Source organism: Jaculus jaculus, chromosome 16, assembly GCF_020740685.1.
Source record: "Jaculus jaculus isolate mJacJac1 chromosome 16, mJacJac1.mat.Y.cur, whole genome shotgun sequence".
Taxonomy (NCBI): Eukaryota; Metazoa; Chordata; class Mammalia; order Rodentia; family Dipodidae; genus Jaculus; species Jaculus jaculus.
The window spans coordinates 36,297,306-36,324,857 of record NC_059117.1 but is presented as its reverse complement, the minus strand read 5'-3'; the positions used below and the strand labels follow the sequence as shown (position 1 = coordinate 36,324,857).

Here is a 27,552-nt window from a genome sequence, read left to right as displayed (position 1 = left end):
TCAGCTCTGCAATATCTCTATCACACCTTCTAAGGCTCAGGGACCATTGTGGAAGAGGTGTCAGAAAGAATGTTAGAGTAAAAGGAAGGGTAGGACTCCTTACAGTGTGCTTTCCCAGATAAAGAATGGCCTGGATACCCATGACCTCCAGGTTCCTGACACTATCTACTCAACACCATCATAATAGGAGGAAAAGATGATGACATCAAAATAAAAGAGAGAAGCCGGGCATGGTGGTGCACGCCTTTAATCCCAGTACTTGGGAGGCAGAGGTAGGTGTTCAAGGCCACCCTGAGACTACATAGTGAATTCCAGGTCAGTCTGAGCTAGAGTGAGACCCTACCTCGAAAAACCAAAAAATTAAAATAAAAAATAAGAGACTGATTGAGCAAGGGAAGGGATATAATGGAGAATTGAGTTTCAAAGGGGATAGTGGGGGGAGGGAGGTCATTACCATTGAATATTGTTTATAATCATGGAAGTTGTTAATAAAAAAATAAATAAATAAATAAAAAGGCCTGGCGTGGTGTTGCATCCCTTTAGTCCCAGCACTCAGGAAGCAGAGGTAGGAGGATCACCATGAGTTCGAGGCCACCTTGAGACTACATAGTGAATTCCAGGTCAGCCTGAGCTAGAGTGAGACCCTAGCTCAAAACAAACAAACAAAAACAAAAATAAAAAGTTTAAGTTAAAAAAAAAAAAAGTCTGGGTGCAGTGGTGCAAGCCTTTAATCCCAACCCTTGGGAAGCTGAGATAGGAGGATCATTCAAGGCCAGCTTGTATACAGAGTGAGTTCTAGGTAAGCCTGTACTACAGTGAGGCCCTACCTCAAACAAGCAATATAATGGGGTTGGAGAATTGGCTTAGTGGTTAAAGGCACTCGCTTACAGATGTAATGGCTAGGGATCAATTCCCCAGTACCCACATAAAACCAGATGCACCCACCCAGTGTGTCTAGCGTTTGTTTCCAGTGGCAAGAGACCCTGGCTGGCCTTTACTCATCCTATCTCATATATATATAATTTATTTAAGAAAGTGAGGGAGAAAGAAGCAGAGAGAACACCACAGGCTCCAGCCTCTGCAAATGTGCTTTATTTATTTATTTTTTTTTTCATTTTTTATTTATTTATTTGAGAGTGACAGACACAGAGAGAAAGACAGATAGAGGGAGAGAGAGAGAATGGGCGCGCCAGGGCTTCCAGCCACTGCAAACAAACTCCAGATGCGTATGTACCCTTGTGCATCTGGCTAACGTGGGACCTAGGGAACTGAGCCTCAAACCAGGGTCCTTAGGCTTCACAGGCAAGCGCTTAACCGCTAAGCCATCTCTCCAGCCCTATTTATTTATTTTTCTTCCAAATTTTTATTAACAACTTCCATGATTATAAAAAAGTACCCCATGGTAATACCCTCCTTCCCCACACTTTCCCCTTTGAAACTCCATTCTCCATCATACCCCCTCCCCATCTCATCTGACTGCAAACAAACTTGAGATGCGTGTACCGCCTTGTGCATCTGGTTTATGTGGGTACTGGGGAATTGAACCTGGGCCATTAGGCTTTACTGACAAGCACCTTAACCACTAAAGCAAAAATATGAATATTTGTTTATGCTTTTTCTTTCTTTCTTTTTTTGAGGTAGGGGCTTGCTCTAGCTCAAGCTAGTCTGGAATTCACTATGTATTCCCAGGCTGGCCTCAAACTCATAGCAATCCTCCTACCTCTGCCTCCTGAGTGCTGGGATTAAAGACATGTACCACCACACTCAGGTATATATATATATTTTTTTTTTATTTATTTGAGAGTGACAGACAGAGAAAGAGGCAGAGAGAGAGAGAGAGAGAATGGGTGCACCAGGGCCTCCAGCCACTGCAACCAAACTCCAGACGCGTGCACCCCCTTGTGCATCTGGCTAACGTGGGTCCTGGGGAATCGAGCCTCGAACCGGGGTCCTTAGGCTTCACAGGGAAGTGCTTAACCGCTACGCCATCTCTCCAGCCCTCAGCTATATTTTTAAATTATTAATTTATATTTAATGAGGGAAGTACAGAGCCAAGGAAAGGCATCCAAGTGACTAGAGATCCCATTTGGAGGACCTGGGGAAACTATGAAAAGAAATGAGCAAAGAAAGTTTAAGGAACTCCTCCTGCCTTTTGGGGAGTGGAGGGGGTAAAGAACCCATTCGAAGAATAAGGAGCTCTTCCTGTGGCTCAACCTTGCTACTAGGTGAGGGGAAAACTCACCCACAGCTGGAAGTTCCCAAGTGGCCAGAAAAACATATTTTTTGACTAGAAGTCTTTTTGTTTTTCAAGGTAGGGTCTCACTCTAGCCCAGGCTGACCTGGAATTCACTATGTAGTGCTGGGATGTTTAAAAATATTTTTATTGATTTGAGAGACATAATGAGAGAGAGGCAGATAGGAGAGTATGGGCGCCCAATGGCCTCCATCCACAGCAAATGAACTGCAAACACATGTACCACTTTGACGTGCCTACTGGGAAATTGAACCAGGGTTGTGAGGCTTTGCAAGCCTTTACTCAGCCTTCTCTCCAGCACAAATAAAAATATATAGACAGATAGCCGGGTGAGGTGGCACACGCCTTTAATACCAGCATGGGGGAGGCAGAGGAAGGATTACCATGAGTTCCAGGCCACCCTGAGACTGCATAGTGAATTCCTGGTCTAGAATGAAGACTTACCTTGAAACCCCCCCCCCAGGAAAAACAACAAAATGTATGTATTCATGTCTGCCTGGGTGTGGAAACTTTTTACGACTTTCATTCCAGCACTCCCGAGGTAGACACCTCAGGATTGCTGAGATGGACGCCAGCCTGAGAGCTGGGGTGAAATCCTGCTTCAAAAAAAAAGGAAGGAAGGAGGAAAAATAGGGCAAATATAGAATTTTCTGATTAAAAAAGTAAACAGCTGGGCGTAGTAGCGCACGCGTTTAATCTCCGCAGATGTAGGAGGGTCGCCATGAGTGGTTCGAGGACACCCTGAGATTACACAGTAAATTCCAGGTCAGCCTGGGCTAGAGTGAGACCTCACTTCGAAAGAGCAAAAAAAAAAAAAAACAAAAAAAACCCAAAGACCCCAAAACAAAGCCTATGAATGACATATTCCAGTTGTTTTCTGTTTTCTTACAGCAGAACCAGATTTAAAGCAGTAAAGACAAAACTGCATGTAACACATGCGCAGACGAAGCCTCAGAGCACACCACAGGCTCTGCAATCTGGGCCCCGGCGCGCTCGTCAGGCGCTCCCGCGCGCAGGCCCGCCGGATACAAAGCCAGAGGGGCGGGGCTTCGTGACGTCATAAGAGCCCGCCTCCCCGACGCTGTCGCTGCCGCCGCGGCGCTCTGGAGACGCCAGAAGACTTGTGGCGGTGCGGGCGCCATTTTGCCGGAGCCTGGGAGCCGGCGGGAGTGGAGCGCAGCGCGGCCGTTGTTGCCGACTGTTTCCTCCTCCCCACAGTCCAGACGGCGGAGGGGTTGCTTAGGCAGTCGGCCCTCGAGCCGAGATTGTTTTGTTGTTGTCTTTCGTTTAGTTCTGGGGACCCGCGCGGCCGACGATGAGTGATGTGGAGGAGAACAACTTCGAGGGCAGAGTGAGTACAAAGCCGCGGGAGCCGTCTTCGGCGGCGGCCCGGTGCCGGGGTTTGTCGGGCACATGCGCGCTCGGGCCAGGTTGCGGGAAGCCAGTGAGAGAGAGAGAGAGAGAGAGAGCGCCCTCGCGGTTGCTTGCTTGCTTGCTTGCTTGCTTCCTCGCGTCCCAAGATGGCTTCTGGTTTCCAGACTCGACGAGCCGGCCACCTTCCTTCCCCGTCGGGCCGGTGGTGCCCGTGGCGGAGGGCGGGGGTGGCAGGTGCTTGCGGCGGTGACACCGGGGCCACCCCCGGGCCCGGGGCCTGTGTCCGCTCGGCTCCGTTGCAGGGAGCGGCCGCGTCTAGCACAGGTTGTAGGTGGGACGAGCCTAAGGAAGTGACCGGCTAGCCGGCGACCGGTGGCACCGACGCTTAAAAGTGCTGTTGACACGAGAGCGAGCCGTGGTGCCCCCCGCCGGGAGCGTGCCCCCCCCCCCCGTGTCCCCCGTTCCCTCTCTCCCTTTCGCTTGGAAACGAACGTGGACATGCAGTAACGCCTTGTTTTCCTAACTCCTTCCTGACGCGGGGCTCTCTTCTTCACACCTCAACTTCTAATGCTTTTTCTTCCTGTGACCTCTCATGTCGCTCCTTTACAGATCTTTATAATAAAAAATAATTTTAAAAACCCACATTTTTAGCCGGGTGTGGTGGCGCACTCCTTTAATCCCAGCACTCCCGAGGCAGAGGTTAGATTGTTGTGAGTTACAGGCCACCCTGAGAATATAAATTCCAGTTCAGCCTGGGCTATAGCAAGACCCTACCTCGAAAAGCCAAAATATACATACACATATATGCATATATGTATATCCATGTATGTATGTGTATATATATATATGTAAGTTTTATTTCAAGGAGCCTTGCTTAAATCTTACATAACTGAACGAATTTCATGGCTCGATGTTTTAAAAATAATCAGTATGAATTCAAAATTTGAGCAGAAAATTAAGGTCTTTCCCCCCCAGCCTTCCCCTCCCCCTCGCGCTCCAAGGAAAGAGGGCTCAGAGGGATTTCATTTTTCGGGGTCCGATGAATATGAACATCACAAATAATACGCTAATCCTCAGCCTAAATATACTAGAATTGTGGGTGTTCGGGTTTTATTTCTGAAATTAACCCCACTAGTGGAAATTGGCTGTAATGTTAGTGTGTGAAATCTTGAAAAGAAAACAAAAGCCCCAGGCAACACGTTCCTGGCTGTTGTGTTGGTATTCATTCTAGTCGCTAGGGGGGAAAGAAACACTTGAGGGGTGTGTGTGCTGGAAGGAATGATTTGTCCTTTTTAGAAGTCCGTAATATAAACACCTGGAGCCTGCCAGTCAAACCACAAGGTCGATTTGGACTTTTGTTCCTTTTGAGGAAGATTTAAAGCAGTAGAAAAAGATAGGGAGCCCCCCCAAAAGAAAACCCCAAAACTACATGTAACTTTATTTGGGGGAAATTTGAGCATGGATATTGTTGAACCTGCTCATTTTTTAGTCTGCTCTATTGTCCAAAAATACTTTTTTTTTGAGGGTAGTGTCTCGCTCTAGCCCAGGCTGACGTGGAATTCACTCTGTATTCACAGGCTGGCCTCCCAAGTGCTGGGGTTAAAGGTGTGCTCCACCATGCCCAGCTACTTCTTTTTTTTGAGACAGAGAGAGAGAAAGAATAAGCATGCCAAAGCCTCCAGCTACTGCACTCCTTGTGCATCTGGCTTACTTGGGGAACAGAAAGGGGGTCTTTAGGCCTTATTGGGAAGCACCTTAACAGCTAAGCCATCCCTCTGCCCCCCCCCAAAAAAAAAACTTTTAATATGAAATAAAAGCATAGCGGTACTGATAGTTTTTTGTGAAGATATTTAGGTAATTAGGAAAATAGATTTTGATGTTGATTCCTGTTGGTGCACACGCCTTTAATCCCAGCCCCCAGGAGGGGGAGGTAGGAGGATCACTATGAGTTTGAGGTCACCTTGAGGCTAATTTCAGGTCAGCCTGGGATAGATTGAGACCCTGCATTGAAAGACAAAAGTGGGGAATTCAGTATGTTGTCTAAGGTGGTCTCGAACCCATGGCGATCCTCCTACCTCTGCCTCCCAGGTGCTGGGATAAATGCATACACCACCACACCCAACTAATTTTTTTTTAAGTTGTAATTTAAGCAAAAAATAGTCATTTATTTCTTTTATTTGAGAAAGAGTTAGACAGATTGGGTGCACCAGGGCCTTCAGCCACTCCAAACGAACTCCAGTATGTTACACCTTGTACATCTGGCAAGCCATCCTTCCAGCCCAAGTTGTAACACTCTGGTTTTTCGAGGTAGGGTCTCCCTTTAGCCCAGGCTGACCTGGAATTCACTATATAGTCTCAGGGTGCTCTGGAACTCATAGTGATCTTCCTACCTCCGTCTCCCAGGTGTTGGGATTAAGGGCGTGTACCACCATGCCCGGCTTCAAGTTGTAACTCTGTTTTTTCCGAGGTAGGGTTTCACTGTAGCCCAGGCTGACCTGGAATTCACTATGGAGTCTCAGGGTGGCCTCGAACTCACAGCAATCCTCCCACCTCTGCCTCCTGAGTGCCGGGATTAAAGGCGTGAGCCACCACGCCCGGCTCCAAGTTGTAACTCTTACTTGTAATTCCTTGAAGAATTTGAAGAGGAAAGAAATTTGAATGCTAGAAACTTTTTAAAATATATTTATTGAGAGAGAGCTTGCACACCAGGGCCTCTGGCCACTGTAAACAAACTTGTGCACTTTGTGCATCCGGCTTAAGTGGTTACTGGGGAATTGAACCTGGATCCTTAGGCTTCTCAGGCAAGTGCTTTAACCACTAAGCCATGTCTCCAGCCTATGAAAACTTTTTTGCACTATGCTAGGGTTGGAGAACTAGTTATCTTCATCTTCAGCTCTAGCTTGTTGGCTTTTATTTTTTGTTTGTTTGACCTGGATCTAGCTCATTCTGTAGTCCTGGGCCGACCTCAACTCAACAAGAGCAGTGATTAAAGGCATGTGACACCACACAACTTTTGGGGATTTTGTTTGGCGGGGGTGGACTTGGCTCACCATAATCAGCAGTTAATAACACAGTTGTATGCCCTTTCCATCACAAGGTGTCTGAGGGTACTACCCAAGTTCTAAAAAGACTTGTTAAACCTGGCATAATGGCCTTTGCCTTTAATGCCAACATTTGGGAGGCAGAGGTAGCTGCAATTGGAGGCCACCTGAGACTACACAGTGAATTCCAAGTCAGCCTGTGCTAGGGTGAGACCCTGCCTGGCAAAAAACAAAACAAAACAAAAAAAGGTTCACATATATCAAATTTAATAAACATTGTAAATAGACAATGTCCTGTTTCTTTGAGATGGGGTATCATTGTTGCCCAGGCTGGCCTCAAATTCAGTGTACTGCTTCAGCCTGTTGTGGGTGCTGAGGTCACTGGCATATGTGTCAACATATCTGGTCAAAAATATCCTTTTAGAGCTATGCCATCTTAGCAAAAGTAATGAATTGTTTCATAAAGTTTCTGCCAAATTCGGGCTTACATTAATTAGTGCCCACTGTAGGAATTGGGTAAATGGGAATGAAGCTTTGTTTGGTTCTGTTTACTCCTTCCATTTTAGGCTTATTGTAGCTTGTAGGAAAGCTGAAATATTCTTTTAAAGACACCAAGTCCTTCCTTTTGGTATGAAATGATTGGATGATGAAAATGAAAAGCAAACATAAGTTCATTTGAGGCTGGAGAGATGGCTTAGCGGTTGAAGGCATTTGTTAATGTTCACTTCCCCAGTACTGATGTAAGCCAGATGCACAGGTGCCTGGGACTGGAGTTCATCTGCAGTGGCTGGATTACCGAGCGTGCCTAATCTCTCTCTCTCAAAATGGATAAAATTTTTTAGTTTTTTAAATAAATAAGTAAAGTAAACTCGTACTTTGTGCAGCTGAATGTTGTATATATTGAAGTATTTTGTTAAAAGAAGAGATTGCCAGACATGGTAATACATGCCTGTGATCCCAAATGTGAGATAGGTCATAGTACTTTTTAAAGTTTTTGAGGTAAAATAATCTAAAAACAAAAAATGTGTAGGGTGTAATCCCAGCACCTGGGAATGCGGACACAGGGTGATTGAAGTTAAGTGCTGCCAGGTGTGATGACACGCACCTTTAATCCCAGCATTCCAGAGGCAGAAAGCTAGGAGGATCTCTGTGAGTGCAGGGCCAGCCTGGGACTGCATAATGAATTCTAGGAAGACCTGGGCTATTAAGTGCTATCATTTATCCAGTTTAATGTCGTTGGGGGTGTTCTTTCATCCCTCCCCCACTTTCAGTTAAGAAAGAATTGGTAAACTTAAGGGAATTTTTATGTTTGAGGATTTTTTTCCACTGAAGGGTGTTAATTTGTTCAGTATAAAAGGCAGGCTTTTGAAAAGAAGCAATACAAGTAATTCTACCCACAATGCATAACTATAATTTTTATAGACTTCTGTGAAATGTTTACACATTCTACGCTTCCCAAAATGAAAAAAAAAAAAAAAAGCCTTGTTGGGTGTGGAAGTACTTAACTGTAAGCCCAGCATGTGGGAGGTCTGGAGGCAGGAGGATGTAGTGTGCTACACAGTAAGACCCTGTTTCTACTCCCCCACCCCAAGAAAAAAGAGAGTCTAATTAATGGTGTCATTTACTTAAAAGACAAACTTTTGTTGGGTGTGATGGTGTACACCTTTAATCCCAGCACTTGGGATGCAGAGAGGTGGGAGGATCTCTGAGTTTGAGGCTACCCTAAGACTACTTAAGTGAATTCCAAGTCAGCCTGGGCTGGAGCGAGATCCTACCTTGATAAACAAAAACAAACAAAAAACCATATAATTTTGTAAGTAAACTCATTTTATTTCTTATCCTATGTATAGCTTGTGTAATGAGAATGAAATTACATGAATAATCATGATAATTTACTAGGATCAGGATGACTGGAAAACCTTTAATATCTTGAAGGCCCTCAGGCATCACATAATAACCCTGGGACCTTTGAAGAAAGTATATATACCCATACAAAATCAGTTTCTGTTAACAAGACTGTTCATGTGTCTTAACAGACTTAGTATGACAGTATTAGAGGTACAAGAGATTATAAACAGTAGAAACTTGAGCAGGGAAAAAAAAACTAAAAGGTAGTGTAGTTCTTTGCTCCTTCTGGTGAACTGCATATGCTTGTGTACAATGTGACACAAAAGATTAGAATACAAATAGAAAAGATTGTAATTGGGTTTTAGTAATTTAGTTTTAGTTACAATCAGTTGGCTTTTAATGTATCCAGACCCCACTTGAGACCATAAAAACTTGTGGATTGTTTTGTTTTTGACATAGGCCTGGTCTTAGGTAACACACAAACTGACCTTGAATTTGTTAGGTAGCCAGAGATGGCTTTGAACTCTTCTAATACTTCTTCCTCAATCTGGGATGCTGGCAGGTGCCAGTGTTAGGGATGAAACTCAGGGCTTCGTGTGTGCTAGGCAAGCACTCTGCCAACCAGCCTTAAATTTATTTTCTCCATCTTTAAAATTATTTTTATCACTTATGCAGCAGCTTTTTAAATATATAATCAAGCTGAGTGTGGTGGTTTGAATAGAATAGATGGCCCCCAATATATTCAGTTGTTATTTTTTTGTAGTTTGCATTCTATAGCCACCTGGCTGGAGGCAGTGTCACTGGGTGGATCTTTAGGTATGGTGGTGGGTTTCAGATTTCAATCTAAAGATATGCAACTTGTACCTAGCTGGAGTTGCTGAAGTATGCTGTGCAGTATGGCTTTTTGGCTTTTGTCTTTTGGCTTGTACTTCTCTCTCTCTGCTTGGTCCTGTGAAGGCAGGTCAGCTTCTTCTGCCGTTATGGAACTTCCCCTGGATCTGTAAGCTTCAATAAATCCCTTCCTCCCTAACTGTGCCTGGTCTGGAAGTTCATCTCAGTGAACCTGAAGCTGTCTGCTACAGAACTTGGTACCGGGAGTGGGGTGAGATGATCCTGACCATGTGGATGTTGATCTTTTGGAAACTTTGTTTTGGAGAAGTGGGCATGGACTTGATGCTTGCAAATGAAGATGCCTTCTGGAGTGGTAAGCCAAGTTTTATGGACCATTATGATGAGAGTTTGAGAATTCTAAGTGTAGACAATATTGAATTTCAAGGCTTGGCTTATGAGCTTTCTAAGGAGAAGGAAAGACTGCAGAGGACTTTGTTGGAACTGGGCTACTGGCATAAGGGCTGACTGCATCCTGCTGCCCAGGCACAGAGAGTTTGATCAAGGTTAAATTTGTAATGGACTGATGTGCTTGGCTAGAGATATTGGACTGAGAGATTTAAGATTTTAAGCTGGAAAACCTCAAGCAAGTTAAAATTACAGGTGCTGAGACTGGTTTTAGGTTACTAAATCCGCTATTGTCAAACACATTAGCAGTCTTAAAGGAAGATGGTCCAATTGCTTTACCATGGAAATGATGCCTGAGGAAAGACTATCATAAAAATGCAAATACTTTTGGAAAGAGTTGACTGGAGAAGGAACCTGCTTTTCAAGGTTGTGATTTATTTTGTCTGTGAGTTAAGAATATGGCTGTGTCCTGCACACCTGGTATTGGTTTCAGAAGCATGAAAAATGTGAGGAGTGGTTGTGAATTGCACAGGGTTCCAGGAGCTGCTGCTGAGATGCAGCATGAGGCAAGGCCTGATGCCCTGATAGGCTGAAAGAGCCTTTGAAAGATGGACCATGGTTTGCATGAAGACCTTAAGATGTTTTGGATATACCAGGATTTTGCAAGCACTACCATAGGGCACACTGTTGGCCTGAGATGGAAGTATTCCCTGGCTACTCTGCTCAGCTGGAGGGGCGGAATTGGAAAATCTGGAGACTGTCAGTCTGGTTGTATTGGACTTGAACTGCAGAAGTTTGATGTTTGTTTGATGGTTGAGTTTGCATTGTTCTAGTCTCTCTTTGCTATGCCTTATACCAGTTGAAAATGTTTACTCTGTGCCTTTAGATGATAGAAATGTTTAACTTGTTTGATTTTAGAGGTCTTAATATCTTAAATTGGTCAAGACTGTGGGGGCCTTTAAAATTGAACTGAGTACAATTTACAACGTGTGGTGGTTATAAATCTTTTGGGGGCCAGGGCCGGAATGTGGTGGTTTGAATAGAATAGATGGCCCCCAATATATTCAGTTGTTGTTTTTTTTTGTAGTTTGCATTCTGTAGCCACCTGGCTGGAGGCAGTGTCACTGAGTGGATCTTTAGGTGTGGTGGGTTTCAGATTTCAATCTAAAGATATGCAACGTGTACCTAGCTGGAGTTGCTGAAGAGTACTGTGCTGTGTGGCTTTTTGGCTTTTGGCTTTTGGCTTTTGGCTTGTACTTCTCTCTCACTGCTTGGTCCTGTGAAGGCAGGTCAGCTTCTTCTGCCGTTATGGGACTTCCCCTGGATCTGTAGGCTTCAATAAATATCCTTCCTCCCTAACTGTGCCTGGTCTGGAAGTTCATCTCAGCGAACCTGAATCTGTCTGCTACACTGAGCATGGTGACATGCCTTTCATCCCAGCACTCTGGGGGCAGAGGTAGCAGGATTACGGTGAGTTTGAGGCCACCCTGAGACAACATAGTGAATTCCAGGTCAGCCCGGGCTAGAGCTAGACCCTACCTCAAAAAAAAAAAAAAAAAAAATCCAGATAGATGTTTATGGGTCACATTAAAGGTACAGAGAATTTCACAATTGTGAGTGTAAATATGATTAGAAGTGCTCAAAATTATTCCAAACTTGAATATTCAGACATTCATAATAAAGAATATCTGAGTCTTTGAAAATAAATTAGTTTTCTGATGTACCACTTACAGGCTATCTTAAAGGAGGTGAAATTATGAGTAGTGTATATTTTATTTTAAAGGGGTTCTAATAACAGGTTTAAGAAAAGACAAAGTATCAGCTTAACTTGTATGAAAAAAGTACCCTATTATACCCTGAACGAATGGGTCGTTTAATTCCATTTCTTCCCATTGGGCAACACAATTCAAATTCACAAGGATATTTCTATGGAAAACTTCACTTTTTTATAAGTACCAAGGAAATAATTTAGGAAGTTTCACATCCTTGCTGTAGTGGCATAGAGGTAGGAGGATCGCTGTGAGTTCCAGGTCAGTTTAGGTTAGAGTGAGACCCTATCTCAGGAAACAAAAAGTTTCATATGCTTATATTCATATAGACTTGACTACATATATGTAAAGCTGGCAGTATGACCTGGCAGCATTTACCTGTGTTTAATGTTACTTATGGTGGGTTGTAGTGTAGTGTTTATATTAGTTTGTATTTGAGAGGGAGAAGGAGGCAGAGGGAGAGAATGGTCACACCAGGGCCTTCAGTTGCTGCAAACTCCATATGCATGTGCCACCTTATATCTGGCTTACATGGGTCCTGGGGAATCGAACCTAGGTCCTTTGACTTTGCAGGCAAATGCCTTAACCAATAAGTCAGCTTTCCAGCCCAGTTTGTGTTTATTTTTTAATGGTTATAAAGTACTAAATCTACATATTTTGTTAGAATTTTTTGTTCTAGCTCTAGTTTTTTGAGTTAGGGTCTTACTCTAGCCCAAGCTAACCTGGAAGTGATTATGTAGTCCCTGGCTTATCTCTGAATGCTAGAAATAAAGGCGTGTGCCACCATGCCCAGTAATCTTATTTATTTGAGAGAGAATAGGCAGGTAGAGGGAGAGAATGGGTGCACCAGGGTTTCCAGCTGCTGCAAACGAACTCTAGATGCATGCGCCTTGGGCATGTGTCTTACTTGGATCTTGGGGAATCAAACCTGAGTCCTTTGGCTTTGCAGGCAAGCACCTTAAACCACTAAGCCGTCTGCCCAGCCAAAACTTATTTTCTTTTTATTCCTGTTCTACAACAACTTTTACATGTAATAAACACCTAAGCAAAAACCTGTTTGAAGCCGGGCACTCTTGTTTATGAGGTGCAGAGGATCAAATCCAGGGCTTTGTGCATGTTAGGCAAGAAACAACATTCCCGTCTTTTAAATAATCTGGTAAATTTCTTTTTAAAAAGTTTAAATTAGTAGCCATGTTTGGTGATACACATCTTTTAATCCAAGCACTTGGAAGGCAGAGAGGTAGGATCACTGATAGTTCCAGGCCAGCATGGGCTAGAGTGAGAACCTGGGGTGGGGGGAGGACTTAAATTAGCCACAACCTGTGGTGGCAAGTGCTTAGTCTTGGTTTCTTGAGAGTCAAAAGGGAAGAATGCTTGATGCTACAAGTTTGGAACCAGCCTAGACAGCATAATGAAAGCTCATCTCAAAAGCAAAACAACCAAAAAATTTTAGGCACGTAAATAGTTGAAATTATTATACAATAATGATAGTCAAATTTAGAGATAGAAAAAGAATGATCTGACAATCTTTCTTAAAAGGGCTTACTATAATCTGAGTTCAAAAACAGCTTAGCAAAAAAGCATTTGTTTGAGTGCTTGAGAAATGAACTATTTGAAAGTAACAGTAGTTTGACCATCTTTATGTACAAAGATAACTACTAGTTCTTTTGGTAGACATTTTTTATCACACTAAAATTTTTCCTGAAAAATACTTCGTGTTAGTAGTTTATTTATGTAGGTTTAGCTTATGACACTTATATATGAGTTATGGAAAGCTAAGAGGGCTACTTGATAACTTTGGGCTATTCTATAAAAATGTTTACATAGGCATGGTTAGATTTCCTACAGATAGTAGGTCAGTGGTATAGTGCATAACTATTGAAAGCTTCTAAGACTTGGAGATAAGTATACTTGGGTCATTAAATTGTCATATACTAGAAAATAGCAAATAAATATTTAGAATAAATGTTAGGCGTTAAATTTCCATTTCTGTCCTAGCAAGACTAAAGGTTTACATTGTTTCAGAGCAAAGCCTTCTGGTTAAGTATGCATTAAGAAAAGCTGGCAGTGTTCATAGATAATTTTCTGTCCTCTGCTGTTCAGTAATAATATGAATGAATGTTATACCAGAGGATCTGTTAGATATAAAGGAGAGCTGAAAGACATTTCAATTTAATTGGTGAGCCAGTCTGAGACTTAAATTATAAGCTAAATTACCTATTTATTTTAAAGTACTAAAATGCCTTTGGTATCTGCATAGGAATTTATAGTGTAAAATATGGAAGACTTAAATATAGGTAGCTAAGTGGGAAGAATGTAAAGCTTATTGAAGAGGGAGGAAAATGCTTAAGATTTGCTTTTATGTGAAAAATAATGAATCCATTCCTTATTAAATGGGTCTTTTGCCCTTAAACTTGAAGGTTTTTTTTGTTTTGTTTTGTTTATTTATTTGAGAGCAATAGACTGAGAGAAAGAGGCAGAGAGAGAATAGGCGTGCCAGGGCTTCCAGCCACTGCAAATGAACTCCAGATGTGTGCGCCCCCTTGTGCATCTGGCTAACGTGGGTCCTGGAGAATCGAGCCTCTAATTATACACATTAATAATCAAGTCTTAAATGGACAGGAAAACCCAGTTGTCCATTCTGTTTTGGTCAAAATATCAAACACTTTACCCAGTTACATTAGTCAGTTGTAAGTGACATTTGAAAAAAAAAAATTTTATAAAATTTATTTATTTATTTATTTGAGAGCGACAGACACAGAGAAAGACAGGTAGAGGGAGAGAGAGAGAGAATGGGCGCGCCAGGGCTAACAGCCTCTGCAAACGAACTCCAGACGCGTGCGCCCCCTTGTGCATCTGACTAACGTGGGACCTGGGGAACCGAGCCTCGAACCGGGGTCCTTAGGCTTCACAGGCAAGCGCTTAACCGCTAAGCCATCTCTCCAGCCTGAAAAATTTTATGTAGATCCAGTTTTTCAGAAAGCAGCTATGAATGGGATTTCTCAGTGTGCTCAGATGTCGCGGAGAGCAATAGAAGTGTACATAAGTTTGTAAAAGAGGTGAAAACTGAATGAAAGAGGTAGAGAGTCAGACAGTGATACAAATTTTATAACTTCATGTACATTATATTTACTGGATAGTATAGGACTTTTTAAAGCTGGGCCTAGTGGCCGGCCCAAACCTTTAATCCCAGCACTCTTGGGAGGCAAAAGGTAGGAGGATCGCTATGAGTTCAAGGCCACCCTGAGACTACTTATTGAATTCCAGGTCAGGCTGGGCTAGAGTGGAGACCCTGTCTTGAAAAAAAAACAAGGAGAAAAATTTAGTCATTTGCAAGGAGAGAGAAGGAATTGGGCACACCAAGGCCTTTTGTCACTGCAGACAAACTCAGGATGCAGATGCCACTTGGTGCATCTTGGTTTATGTGGGTACTGTGGAATAGAACTCAGGTTGTCAGGTTTTGCAAGCCTGTACCTTTAACTGCTGAGCAATCTCTCAGGCTCCTAGTATAGCATTTAAAGTGATGCAAGGGCCAGGAATGGTGGCTCACAACTGTAATCCAAATACTTGGGAGGCTGGGGCAGGGTGATTGCCATGAAATCAAAGCTAGCCTGGTCTCACTGCGGAGTTCAGACCTGCACCAAAAAAAAAAAAAAAAAAATTGGTTTTAGGAATTTATGAGCTAAAGGGAACTTCAGAGAACTTGTGCTTGCTCTTTCCTTTATTTTTTATTATTATTATTATTATTATTATTATTATTATTATTATTTTACCAAAAATGCTTGTTTCAAACCATACCTCTCTGGTCAGTTCAGAATGAGTAAAGATGGTAGTCAAAATTGGGGGAAGGTCTCAGGTTTTTTTTAACTTTGACCTAGCATGTATACCATACTGTGAGTTTAGGTGGTTGTGTATAATTATTTTGACATGAGAAGCTTTGCTTTCATTATGTCTATATTTCTTAGAGTGGTCTATTAAAAACTTACTCTAAGTCAGTAGGAATCTTCAGATTATAAGTAGTGAGGTTCAGAATTTAGTTGAAACTTTAGTTAACTCTATATTAAAATTGTTCACATTTTAGGGACTAGGTGGAACATGAAAGGGGAGGAGGGTAAAGAGTATGGTTAAAAAATCATTTAGAGAAATTCAGTAAATTCTCTGCTAGAAACTACACCTTTGAACATTTTTAAAAAAAAAACTATAAAATTGGTTTTTTGGTGTTTTTTTAAATTAGTTATTTGCACTTTACCTGCTGGCCTTTCCATTTGGTAGATAACATTCTGAACTCCAGCAGAGTTTTATAATCCCCACGTGCTTAAATATACTAAATGTTCTTTTTCCATTAAGGTTAATGTTCGTGAAGAAATTGAAGAGTTTTTTCCAAGAATGTGGAAGATAAATCAAGATAAAAGAAGGCTAATGAAAAGTATTAAAGATCAGAAAATTAAAATTGAATGGGGGAAAAAATTGAACAGAAGATTGGTCAGATAGAAGCACTTGAATATTTTTAAGGCTATTTTGAATTGTTTGAATTGGGGAAGAATACACGAAGTATGAAAAATGAAAAACTCAATGAAGAATGAAGAGAAGTAGAAAGCAAGAGTGAAGTAGAATTAAAAGAATCTGGAAGAATGAATGGGTCCTAGGTTAAGTAAATGTATGGTTTATGTTCCAGTGTCTGTATGATCAAGTTGTAGATGAATTTGCATGATTACTTAGTTAATAGAAAATTGGTGATCTGGTTCAAGTAGGGAATTATTGAGGACAGTTAGCAGTATTAACAATGGGTTATTAATGAGCTGAAATTTTTTCTGGAGGGTATTGCCTAACCATTTGTTTTTCAGGAGCAATCAATATAAATAATTACGGTACTTAAAATGTTAGGTGTTAGGCATCTACATGACCAGTGCCATTTGTAATACTGTCTTCTTTGTTAGGAGTCTCGCTCTCAGTCAAAATCTCCAACGGGAACTCCTGCTCGTGTAAAATCGGAGAGCAGGTCAGGCTCTCGTAGTCCATCAAGGGTTTCCAAACACTCTGAATCCCATTCTCGATCAAGATCAAAGTCCAGGTAAGTTTAAAATAATACTTATGTCTTTAATCCTAGCATTTGGGGGGCAGAGGTAGGAGGATCGCTGTAAGCTTGAGGCCACCCTGAGACTACATGGCGAATTTCAGGAGCTAGAGTAAGACTCAAACTGCAAAATTTAGTAAAGGGAAAAAATTTTCATTAAGCTTGGGGTTGAGGGGCCAATCAAGTGCCGTGCAAAGTACTTGTCTGTTATGCTGTCCTTCCACACAAGGCAAGAGGCGCAGGGAGCAGTAATGGACAAGATGGGAGAGAACATGTAGGAAATGTCAAAAATTTAAACGTATATATTACAGTAGATGTAGATTGGCTGTGGTGGCACAAGCTTTTAATCCTAGCAGTAGGGAGGCAGAGGTGGTAGATCACCATGACTTCAAGGCCACCCTGAGACTACAAAATGAATTCTAAAGCCTAGGCTAGAGCAAGACCCTACATAGGTAAACTTTTTAAAAAGGTGGAATAAATAAGAATCTAACATTTAGGTTTCTGGTGCTAATGATCAGAAAGGAAATGGTACTTAGCAGTGAAGGGAGTAGAGAAGCACATGAAGGACTGAGGAGACGGCTCAGTGGTTAAAGACACTTACTTGGAAAGCCAGGTACATAAAATAGTGGCCGCATGTGTCTGGAATCCAAAGGCCCTGGCACACCCATATATGTATATTCTCTCTCTTTCTCTTACAAACACACATACACATGCATGGATGATTTTTTTTTTTTTTTAAGTAGCTGATCTCAGTGTTATATCCCTTTAATCCCAGCACTTGGGGAGGCTGAGTTAGGATGAATGCTGTGAGTTCATGCCCAGTTTAGAGCTGTGGAATGAGTTCCAGATCAGCCTGAGCTAGAGTTGAGATCTTACTTCAAAATTAAAAAAAAAATGTAAAATAAAAGTACACAAAACAAATGGCAGTGTTTTGGTTTTTCAAGGTAGGGTCTCGTTCTAGCTGATCTGGAATTCACTATTGTAGTGTCAGGGTGGCCTTGAACTCACAGCAGTTCTATCTCTGCCTCCTGAGTGCTGGCATTTAAGGGGTGTGCCAGCTTCTGGTTGTCAATTTTATTTTGGTACTTATTAAGAGCATTCACATTTTTCTAAGAAGGTGAAAGGAAAAATCAAAAGAAGAGAGTATAGAAGGGAAGGACTTCATAAAGAGGGGTTATAATGATATAATACAAGAACATTTTTCTTAGGAAAAAGGAGGGGTTGGAAGTATATCTCAGTGGTCAAGTGCTTTGAACTGTGTACTACCACCAAATGGGTAGAGGTGAGGGGAACAGAGTAGGGAGGACGGACCAGGGTTATAGGTATATGACCTGGGAAGAACTGTTATCCAATGATTCAGTATTTATACTTTTTATTTCGCAAGGTCAAGGTCACGGAGGCATTCTCATAGACGTTACACTCGATCCAGGTCCCACTCTCATAGGAGACGATCTCGAAGTAGGTCCTATACACCAGAATATCGAAGACGAAGGAGCCGAAGTCACTCTCCAATGTCTAACCGGAGAAGACATACTGGTAGCCGGGTATGTGTATAAAAGTTAATGAGGGTTGAAGGGATGGCTTAAGTCTTGGTTGTATGACATTGACCTCTTGTTTTTGTTTTCTGGCTTACAGAGCCTAGATTTGGGCCAGGGAACCTTACTAGTATTAAGTTCTTACCTGCTGCACTTCTCTCACGTGATACTGACACCCGAGGCGGGGTCTGACCTTAGTACAGGCTGGCCTGAAACTCATAGTGATCCCTTCCCTCAGCCTCCTTAGTACTGAGATTTAAGGTATGAGCTACCATTCCTGGCATATGTTGTGATTTAATAATTGAAATGTATTTTATGTACACTTTATCTTAAAATTTGAACCATAGAAACACTGAAAATATATCCTTCAAAAAAAATGAAAATTAGCCAGTTATGGTGGCACATGCCTTTATCCCAGCACTCCTATAGGCAGAGGTAGGAGGTCAAGGCCACCCTGAGACTACATAGTGAATTTTCAGGTCATCCTGGGCTAGAGTGAGACCCTATCTCAAAAAATGAAAAACAAGATGGGTGTGGTAGCACTCACCTTTAATCCCAGCACTCTTGAGGCAGAGGTTGGAGGATCACCTTGAGTTTGAGGCTACCCTGAGAGTGCATAGTGAATTCCATCAGCCAGGGCTAGAGTGGGCCCCTACTTTGTAAAACCAAAAAAAAAAAAAATGAATGAATGAAAATTACCTGGGTATGGTGGCACATGTCTGTAATACTAGAACTCAAGGGGCTGAGGTTGGCAGATCAGTGATTCTAAATGAGTGGGCTTTAGTCTATTCAGAATATAAAAGATTAAAGTTTGTTCTGAAAATTGCTGGTATGGAGAGTATGTTTTTATACAGTTTGTAGCTATGAAGTAATATCTAAATGTGCTTGTTTTGATTTTAATGTGGAGGTTTTTTTTTTCTCTCCCTGCAAGTAAATATTTTAAAAGTGTAATATCTTTATTTAATAGGCGAATCCAGATCCCAACACTTGTCTGGGAGTGTTTGGCCTCAGTTTGTACACAACAGAGAGAGATCTTCGTGAAGTATTTTCTCGATACGGACCATTGAGTGGTGTCAATGTGGTTTATGATCAGCGAACTGGGCGATCACGTGGATTTGCTTTTGTGTATTTTGAGAGAATAGATGATTCCAAGGAGGTAAATTTGTTTTTAAAGTTTTCCTTTCGATAGGTTTTTGTACATGATAATAGTATGGCACAGCTATTAAAAGAAAGTTAATTCATACTTAGGCAAACTTATCCTCCCTAACTGTAACCTGATTCAAATTTAGCCTTACAAGGGGACAATTAGAATAACCAGTTTTACTTTTCAGCCTTTGCTTTCTAGTACAGCTACATGTGATAGAAATCTAGCCTCATAAAGTAAATGATAGGTGATACAAAAATAAGTGTGAGTCATGCTGATGGCACTGGGGAGGCTGAGGTAGGAGGATTGCAATGTGTTTGAAGCCTTCACTACAGAATGAATTCTAGGTTGACCTGGGCTTGAGTGGAATCCTACTGATAGAAAAGGAAGAGAGGGAGGGAGGAAAGGAAGGATGCATGGCAGTGCATACCACACTCAGGAGGCTGATATAGGAGGATCACTGTTAGTTCCAGGTCAGCCTGAGTTAAAGTGAGACTCTACCTTGAAAAAAAAAATCAAAAGGGAAAAAGGAAGGTAGTTTTCTTTGAATAAGCCATATGGATACTTTGAACAGACTGTTAAGATTACATTGGATCTATTTAGTTTTAACATTGCCCATGTATAAAGAACTTTTTTGTTTTGTTTTGTTTTGTTTTGTTGGTTTATTGTTGTTTTGGTTTTTCAAGGTAGGATCTCGCTGTAGCTCAGGGTGACCTGGAATTCACTCTGTAGTTTCATGGTGGCTTCAAACTCATGGCGATCCTCCTACCCCTGCCTCCCAAGTGCTAGGATTAAAGTTGTGTGCCACCACACCAGGCCCAGTACTTTGTTTTTCTGTTCTTAATGTATTGGGTTACTGCGGCGAGCCCCTGTCCCACAGGAAAAGCACGACCAGCAAACAAGGATCCTTCTCGATCACACTTTATTGGAGAGCCTCTTGGTTAACAGAAAAGTTGATGGCGAGGGGCGAGGGGCGCAGGAGTGTAGCTGCTTTTATAGGGCAGAATACTATGGGACGCCTGCTGATTGGCTGCCATAGGCTCACCCACCCACAGGAGCCACGGGATAGGCTCAGGACAAGGTGCATCAAGCGCATGCACAACCTCAAGGGAGGTTGCTGCCTAAATGAGGAAGTATTTACCTCAAGACTGGCGAGAATGGCGTCTGCATTGGCTCCCTACAGGTTACTTTGTCCTATAATTGAGATATATTTATATTTGCACATATGCAGTCTTAACAAAAAGACACATCTGTTAAAAATAATACGTAGAGCCTGGTATGTTGGCATGCATCTTTAATCCCAGCACTCTGGAGGCTGAGGTACGAGGCCTTTCTTGACATACAATCTGAGCAAGAGTGACTGTGCCTCAAAAAAACAATCACCCAGGGGATATGTAGTATTTTAGTGGAGAAACCACTGACCACTCTACAGTGCACTGGGTATATTGGCTATATAGTTCCTTGCTGCTGAGATGAGAGTACATGTGCCCACTAATTTGAGGCCAGCCTAAGTAGCTACTGTGTAAAAGAAGTCCTCCCACACAGGCACAGAATCAGCAAACCGGAAATTTTGCCTATGCTGAGATTAAGAGCCTTTATGCTTGATATCACTAGGTGGCAGTGTTTAGGCTTTATTGTTTAAGAAGGGCTGTCTCCTTAAAGCCCTGTCTGGCCTTACAGGCAGTATTCTGCGTCATTCTCATTAGTGCTAGAGGTAAAAATGTGTTTCACTGCAGTGGAATTACAGATGCATACTGGTTGTGCCTGGTGTTGGAATTGCAAACTCAGATCCTCATGCTTGCCTAGCAAGAACTTGACCAATTGAGTTGACTCTCCAACCCCTAGGACTTATTGTTTAAAGTCATGTCTGGAGATTAAACATATATCAGATGGTGGCCTGCCTTAGCAATCAATAGAAACTTCAGCTTAAAAACAATTTATACATCCTCTTTCCCTTGTTGATTGTATGGCATAGGAAATGACTGAAGGGGTTTTTTTTTGTTTTGTTTTGTTTTTTGTTGTTGTTGTTGTTGTTTTTTGAGGTAGGGTCTTGCTTTAGCCCAAGCTGACATGGAATTCACTGTGTCATTATGTAGTCTCAGGGTGGCCTCAAACTCATGGTGATCCTCCTACCTCTGCCTCCCAAGTGCTGGGATTAAAGGTGTGAGCCACCATACCTGGCCAGTTGAGTAAATGTGTTCTGACAATGTTGAGGCCTTGTAAATGCTGTGCTACTATGTCATTTTCATATTGAAGTTTATTTGGATTACAAATACTTTGTGATTAATTTTAAGCAATAATTTCTCTGAGTATGGTACATTATGAATGACTTTCTGTGCCTTTTTTTTTTTTTAATAGGCTATGGAAAGGGCAAATGGAATGGAACTGGATGGTAGAAGAATTCGTGTGGATTATTCAATCACCAAGAGAGCACACACACCTACACCAGGCATCTACATGGGCAGGCCCACTCAGTAAGATTTCCTATTTCATGGGTCTGATGTGTATGGGCCAGTGGTAAAGAACTTGCCTAGTATCTATAAGACTTCCTCTGGTTCAAGCCTCAGTACTAGAAACAAAAGATTTTAAATTTCTTAGGCTAAACTATAAAAGTCAGAAATCTATCAGAAATGTTTTTAAATTTCAGTTAGCCGGAAGAGAAGAGTTAGAGGTTATTAGGGCCTGGGAGATGGCTGTTAAGGCACTTAGATTCCCAAGCTACCCACATAAATTAGGCATACCCATCACCCATACACACACAAGTATAAGTAAATAAAACTTTAAAATATTTAATTGCCTTTCAATTGCTCATAGGTGCTAGCTTAGTATGTTAGTACTATTCCCCAACATAGAGCTTCATTTCACTGGTTGAAAAGGTTTTTGGTAAGTTGGGCAATGTATTAATAAAGAGTAATTTGAATAGTTTGGTTTGGAAAAAAATTTAAATATTTTATTGTGTGTGTGAGAGAGAGGGAAAGGCAAATAGAGAGAATGGGCATGCCAGGACCTCCAGCCGCTACAAGCAAACTCCAGACATTTGTGCCTGTGGTTTTATATGAATCAAATCATGGTTGTCAGGCTTTGCAAGCATGCATACTTTGACTGTTAAATCATCTCCCCAGCCCTTTTGTTACAGTTTGCTGTGGGGTTTTTTTTGTTTTATTTTTAGTCCTTCCACTCCCTGCCCTGTCCCCCCATGCCCCTCCCCCAGGTATGGTCTCACTCTAGCCCAGGCTGACCAGGAACTCACAGCAGTCCTAACATCTGCCTCTTGAGTGCTGGAGTTAAAGGCATGTGAGACCATGCCCAGCTTAGGTTGGAGAGGGCAGGGGTATTTGTGAGGCAAGGTTTATTCTAACCCAGGTTGACTTCCAATTCAGTGGATCCTGTCTCTCCCTCTCAGTTGCTGGGATTAAAAGCATGGGCCACCATGCCAGGCTGTTTGAAAATTGTTTGATTATTTGCAAACGGAGAGAGAATGGGTGGGCCAGGGCTTCCTGCCTGTGCACATGAACTCCAGGTGCATGCACCACTTTGCCTCTGACTTCACATAGGTACTGGGGAATCTAATCCAGACAGTGAGGTTTTGCAAACAAGAACCTTAACATTGACCCATCTCTAGCTCCTTTTCTTTTTTTTTTTTTTTTTTTTTTTTTTAATTTATTTATTTGAGAGCGACAGACACAGAGAGAAAGACAGGTAGAGGGAGAGAGAGAGAATGGGCGCGCCAGGGCTTCCAGCCACTGCAAACGAACTCCAGACACGTGCGCCCCCTTGTGCATCTGGCTAACGTGGGACCTGGGGAACCGAGCCTCGAACCGGGGTCCTTAGGCTTCATAGGCAAGCACTTAACCGCTAAGCCATCTCTCCAGCCCTCTAGCTCCTTTTCTAATTTTTAAAGATATCAATTTGTATTAAATGATCCTGGAAAATAGTCATTTTTTGCTGATGTGTATTTTGTTCATTTTTCTATAGTAGTGGTGGTGGCGGTGGCGGCGGAGGTGGCGGCGGCGGTGGCGGTGGTGGTAGACGTCGAGACTCTTACTATGATAGAGGATACGATCGAGGATATGACAGATACGAAGATTATGATTACCGGTACAGGTAATGTTTTAACTTGAGATGTCTACCCTGCATTGGATAGCGATGAAATTTGGTATTTTGTGTGTTTCATATATACAAATAAAAAGCAGAGAGTTGTGCTAGGCATAGTGACCGTGCACTAGTCCTAGCTACCCGGACAATGGAAGGATCATTTGAGCCCTGTAGAGCCAATATAAAGGGAGGGCATAGGAGGCAACCTTGATATTTGAAGTAAACTTTATGACGTAGGAGTGTCACTAGGTGGTAGTGTACTTCTAGTATGTGCTAGGCGCTGTGTTCATCTCTAGCACTGTTAAAGTAATGTGGTATTTGGGGCTGGAGAGATGGCTCAGTGGTTCAGGCACTTGCCTGCAAAGGCTGTGATCTGAGTTCAGTTCCCAGTATCCATGTAAAGCCAGATGCACAAAGTGGCGCATGCATCTGGAGTCTGTGTGCAAGGGGCTGGATGCCCTAGTGTACCTATTCTCTGTAGCTGGGCATGGCGATGCACGCGTTTAATCATAGCACTTTGGAGGATGAGGTTAAGAGGATCCTTGTGAATTCAAGGCCAGCCTAACACTATATAGTGAGTTCCAGGTCAGCCTGGTCCGAGTGCAAGATATCCTGCCTTAAAAAAGTTGTTTTTTTTTTTTTTTTGTTTTTTTTTTTTGTTGTTGTTGTTGTTGTTTGTTTGGTTTGGTTTGGTTTGGTTTTTGGTTTTTTGAGGTAGGTTTTTCTGGTCCAGGCTGATTAAAGTTTTTTAATTAAAAATAGTGATATTGAGAGAGATACTGTATTTAAAGTATGCTTACTCTTCTAGTGTCATTTTATCTTATTGATGTTGATTTCATTTTCATCTGACTCAGTGGAGTACTAATTGATATTATTTCTTATAGAAGAAGATCACCTTCTCCTTACTATAGCCGATACAGATCACGATCAAGATCTCGTTCCTACAGCCCAAGTATGTAAACTTTTTTTTTTTCCAGCACCTTGGTTGTAGTTAGTAACTTAGACATTGAGTTGGGATATTCAGGTATTCAGATAGATAATAGTGAAAATATTAACCAAGTAATTGTTATTCTAACTTGTTGCTCTTTTCTTTTTCAGGACGCTATTGATAATAGAGGGTTGCGACGGAGGATGTTATTTCCTATCTCTTTTTTAATTGTGGATTTTCCCAAGCTTCTAACCCTTTATAGTCTTTCAAAACATCCATCCCCGGTTTATTTAGCATCCATACTTGGTCAGTTGTGTTGCTGCTTTCCACCTTTTTATTGTATACTCTTACAGATGTAATTGCCATTTTGAGTCATTAAACATCTTGAGTAAAAAAGGAAGCCTGGTGTTAGGCTTTGTGAATTTTCTTTGCCTTCACAGAATTCATAGCTAATCAATCATATGAAGACAGAAATGATCTTTTTGAAGCTTTTGTGTCAGAAACTGTAGATGTTTATTAGAGATCTGCATTTATGATGAACTCCTTTTTTAGCTTTTCTTTTGTGGAAGATAACACATTAAGTAGTTCAGTTGTCAGGTTTGTCTGGAGTGGCATGGAACAGTCAAATTAGTTGAATGTAGAAAGTCTAAAGTTATAGGAAAAAATACTGGACATTTCTTTAGATGAATGTGACTTTTGAAACCTAAAAATTAAGTAACTTTTTAGAGATGAAAAGCTTGTAGATTCCTTATAAAACATGTATTTGAAATACAACTGTTAAACTTTACAAACCAAAAGTGTGATTTTTTTGTTTTGTTTTTCTTTTTCTTTTCTTTTTTGTGCGGTGTGTGTGTGTGTGTGTGTTGAACTTACTGATGCTTAACTATTCCCTTAATCAGTGAAAGGGACAACCTTTATTTATTACCTAAACAGTTGTATAACTTGCTGTTCGCAGTTTTGGTATTGGGACATTGGTTAAGCAGGCTATGTATAGAGTCTTTAGAAGATACATGTGGGGAAAAGTAATTTCTTTTCAAATAAAAGTTAATTTGAAAATTGGATTGTCTCTTATGTTGATACAATGGAAAATAAATGGGATAGATTTGGGAACTAGTCTTGCTTTTCCCCACATTCTACTATATATATTTATTTATACGTTGTTTTGTTTTCTGGGTAAGTATTTTCTTCTGTATGTTTTGGGGGGGGGTTACTATTCTGGATTAGCTTTCTAATACTGCATTACCTTTTTCCTAATATTTTGTTTTATATTTGAGTGTGCAATTCAGGTATCCTTAATCTTTTGGTTTTTCAAAGTAGAGTCTTGCTCTAGCCCAGGGTGACCTGGAATTCACTATGTAGTCTCAGGATGGCTTTGAATTTACAGTAATCCTCCTATCTCTGCCTCCCAAGTGCTGGCTATAAAAGCATGTGCCACCATAACTGGCCTCCTTAATCTTCAAAAACTGTTTTAATCATCTTCTTCCCCCCTTCAATGTAGAGTTTCACTGTAGCCCAAGTTTACCTGGAATTTACTGTGTAGTCTCAGGGTGACCTTGAATTAATGGTGATCCTCCTACTTCTGTCTCCCAAGTGCTGGGATTAAAGGTGTGTGTCATCATGCCTAGCTCTGTTTTAATCTTTTTATTAACAGCTTTCATAAGTATATAAAAACTACTATAGTAGGTATGGTAGAATATGCCTGTAATCTGAAAGAAAACTCAAACACAGAAAAGGAAGCTTCCAGATCCAGGGGAAGTTCCTTCAAATGGCAGAAGAAGGTGGCTCTTGTTCATAAATCCAAATACTACCAGAGAAATACCACCAAACAGTCAGCACTGGCAGCAAGTAGGATCCCCAGAGCTCTGGCTGCTGCTACCTTTGGGATGGAATTCAGATCTGCCCCCAAGCACCTTCAGAGTTTATCTCAGGATCCGCTATCAATGACACCTCCAGCCTAGCAACTGGAGGCCCAAGTTACAAGCTTTAATACTAATACACCTGGAGTTGGAGAGATGGCTTAGGGGTTAAGGGTGCTTGCCTGAAAATCCCAAGAATGCATGTTCAAATCTCCAGGTCTCATGTAGCCAGACACAGTGATGCAAGAATGCAGTGTTGCACATTCACTACAAGGTCATACATCTGGAGTTCACAGTGGCTGAAAGGCCCTGGTGCACCCATTCTCTCTCACTCTGCCTGTCCAAAAAAAAAAAAAAAAAAAAAAACCTGAAGCTGGGTGTGGTGGTACACTCTCTTAATCCCAGCACTCTGGAGGCAGAGAGAGGTAGGAGGATTGCCATGAGTTTCAGGCCACCCTGAGACTATATAGTGAATTCCAGGTTAGCCTGGATATAAGTGAGGTCCTGCCTTTATGGGGGACATACATTCAACTACCAGTATAACAAATAGTTGATATCTCCTAAGAAATACACATTCTGGTGGGAATGGATCTGGCTTCCCAGCCTAGCAGCTACTATGCTTGCAGGACCGTTGTTCCACTTCCGTCTTCCTCCTTAGGACTTTGTTGTGGGGAAATCCACCAGTATCTTTGGTGAGCCATGATTCAGGCACCAGAACCACACAGGCCACCGCTTTCATGAAAGGCAAAGGCAGCTGTACCATCCATGCACTAAGTCTTTCAGTGTACAAGCTTAGGTTGAAGGAGATCTGTGCAAAATAACTTATTTTAAGCAGTGCCACACCAAGCACAGCCTAGGGCTGTGCAGCTCTGCATAATGAATTTTACTGCAAATCCTGCTTTCCAGTGGCTGTTAAAGAGCAATAGCAACTGCGATAAAAACTGGACCTAGGCACCAAGACAGGCCAAGGTCTTCTCACTCCCTTGACAAAGGGCCTGCAACCAGAAGATGGGAAGGGTTGATCTGGGTTTGCTGGTGCAGTGAAAAGAGGCCCCCTTAAACAGAAAGTTACAAATACAGGGCTCTGCCTCTGGATTCCTTCCTTATCTTTCTTGGGTGAGTGTTTTGCACACCATTCTATTATCCCAACCTCACCTCATACTTCCCTGGAAGGTTTTCAAGCTGAGATGTCTTTTCTCAGTAGGGAGTAGCATGTCCTCAGGGTCTCAAGTTCCCTCACTGCCAGCTATACCTTGTCTGCCCTTAGTCATGTTTTGAGCCACAGAAGGCAAGAGTGCCACCTGCTGGACTTCAAGGATGCTGATGGAGATGGGGAAGTGGCAAGGCAGGGCTTGCAGCCTAGGGGCTTGGGAGTCTCACTACAAAGCTAAAGCCCAT

The 27,552-nt window shown here is 41.9% G+C and overlaps 1 protein-coding gene across 4 annotated transcripts; it reads left to right on the top strand.

Annotated features, from left to right (window-relative positions):
• The first annotated feature begins 3,371 nt into the window (after positions 1 to 3,371).
• Tra2a (transformer 2 alpha homolog) lies at positions 3,372 to 24,698 on the top strand. Of its 4 annotated transcripts, none has more exons than XM_045136072.1 (8): positions 3,372 to 3,605; positions 16,460 to 16,593; positions 17,981 to 18,140; positions 19,099 to 19,287; positions 21,634 to 21,749; positions 23,251 to 23,373; positions 24,258 to 24,322; positions 24,469 to 24,698. In XM_045136072.1, the coding sequence occupies exons 1-8, from the start codon at positions 3,570 to 3,572 to the stop codon at positions 24,477 to 24,479; spliced, it is 834 nt and encodes a 277-aa protein (XP_044992007.1). In that variant the 5' UTR covers positions 3,372 to 3,569; the 3' UTR covers positions 24,480 to 24,698. The 4 variants fall into 4 exon arrangements, with proteins under 4 accessions (XP_044992007.1, XP_044992006.1, XP_044992005.1 ...); XM_045136071.1 differs by having other exon boundaries at positions 24,255 to 24,322; XM_045136070.1 differs by having other exon boundaries at positions 23,251 to 23,379.
• Positions 24,699 to 27,552: the final 2,854 nt, after the last annotated feature.

Coding starts and splice junctions, on each gene's coding strand:
- Tra2a (XM_004652815.2), top strand. CDS start 3,570: ATGAGTGATGTGGAGGAGAACAACTTCGAGGGCAGA. Junction 16,594..17,980: donor CGATCAAGATCAAAGTCCAG/GTAAGTTTAAAA, acceptor TTATTTCGCAAG/GTCAAGGTCACGGAGGCATT. Junction 19,288..21,633: donor GAATAGATGATTCCAAGGAG/GTAAATTTGTTT, acceptor TTTTTTTAATAG/GCTATGGAAAGGGCAAATGG.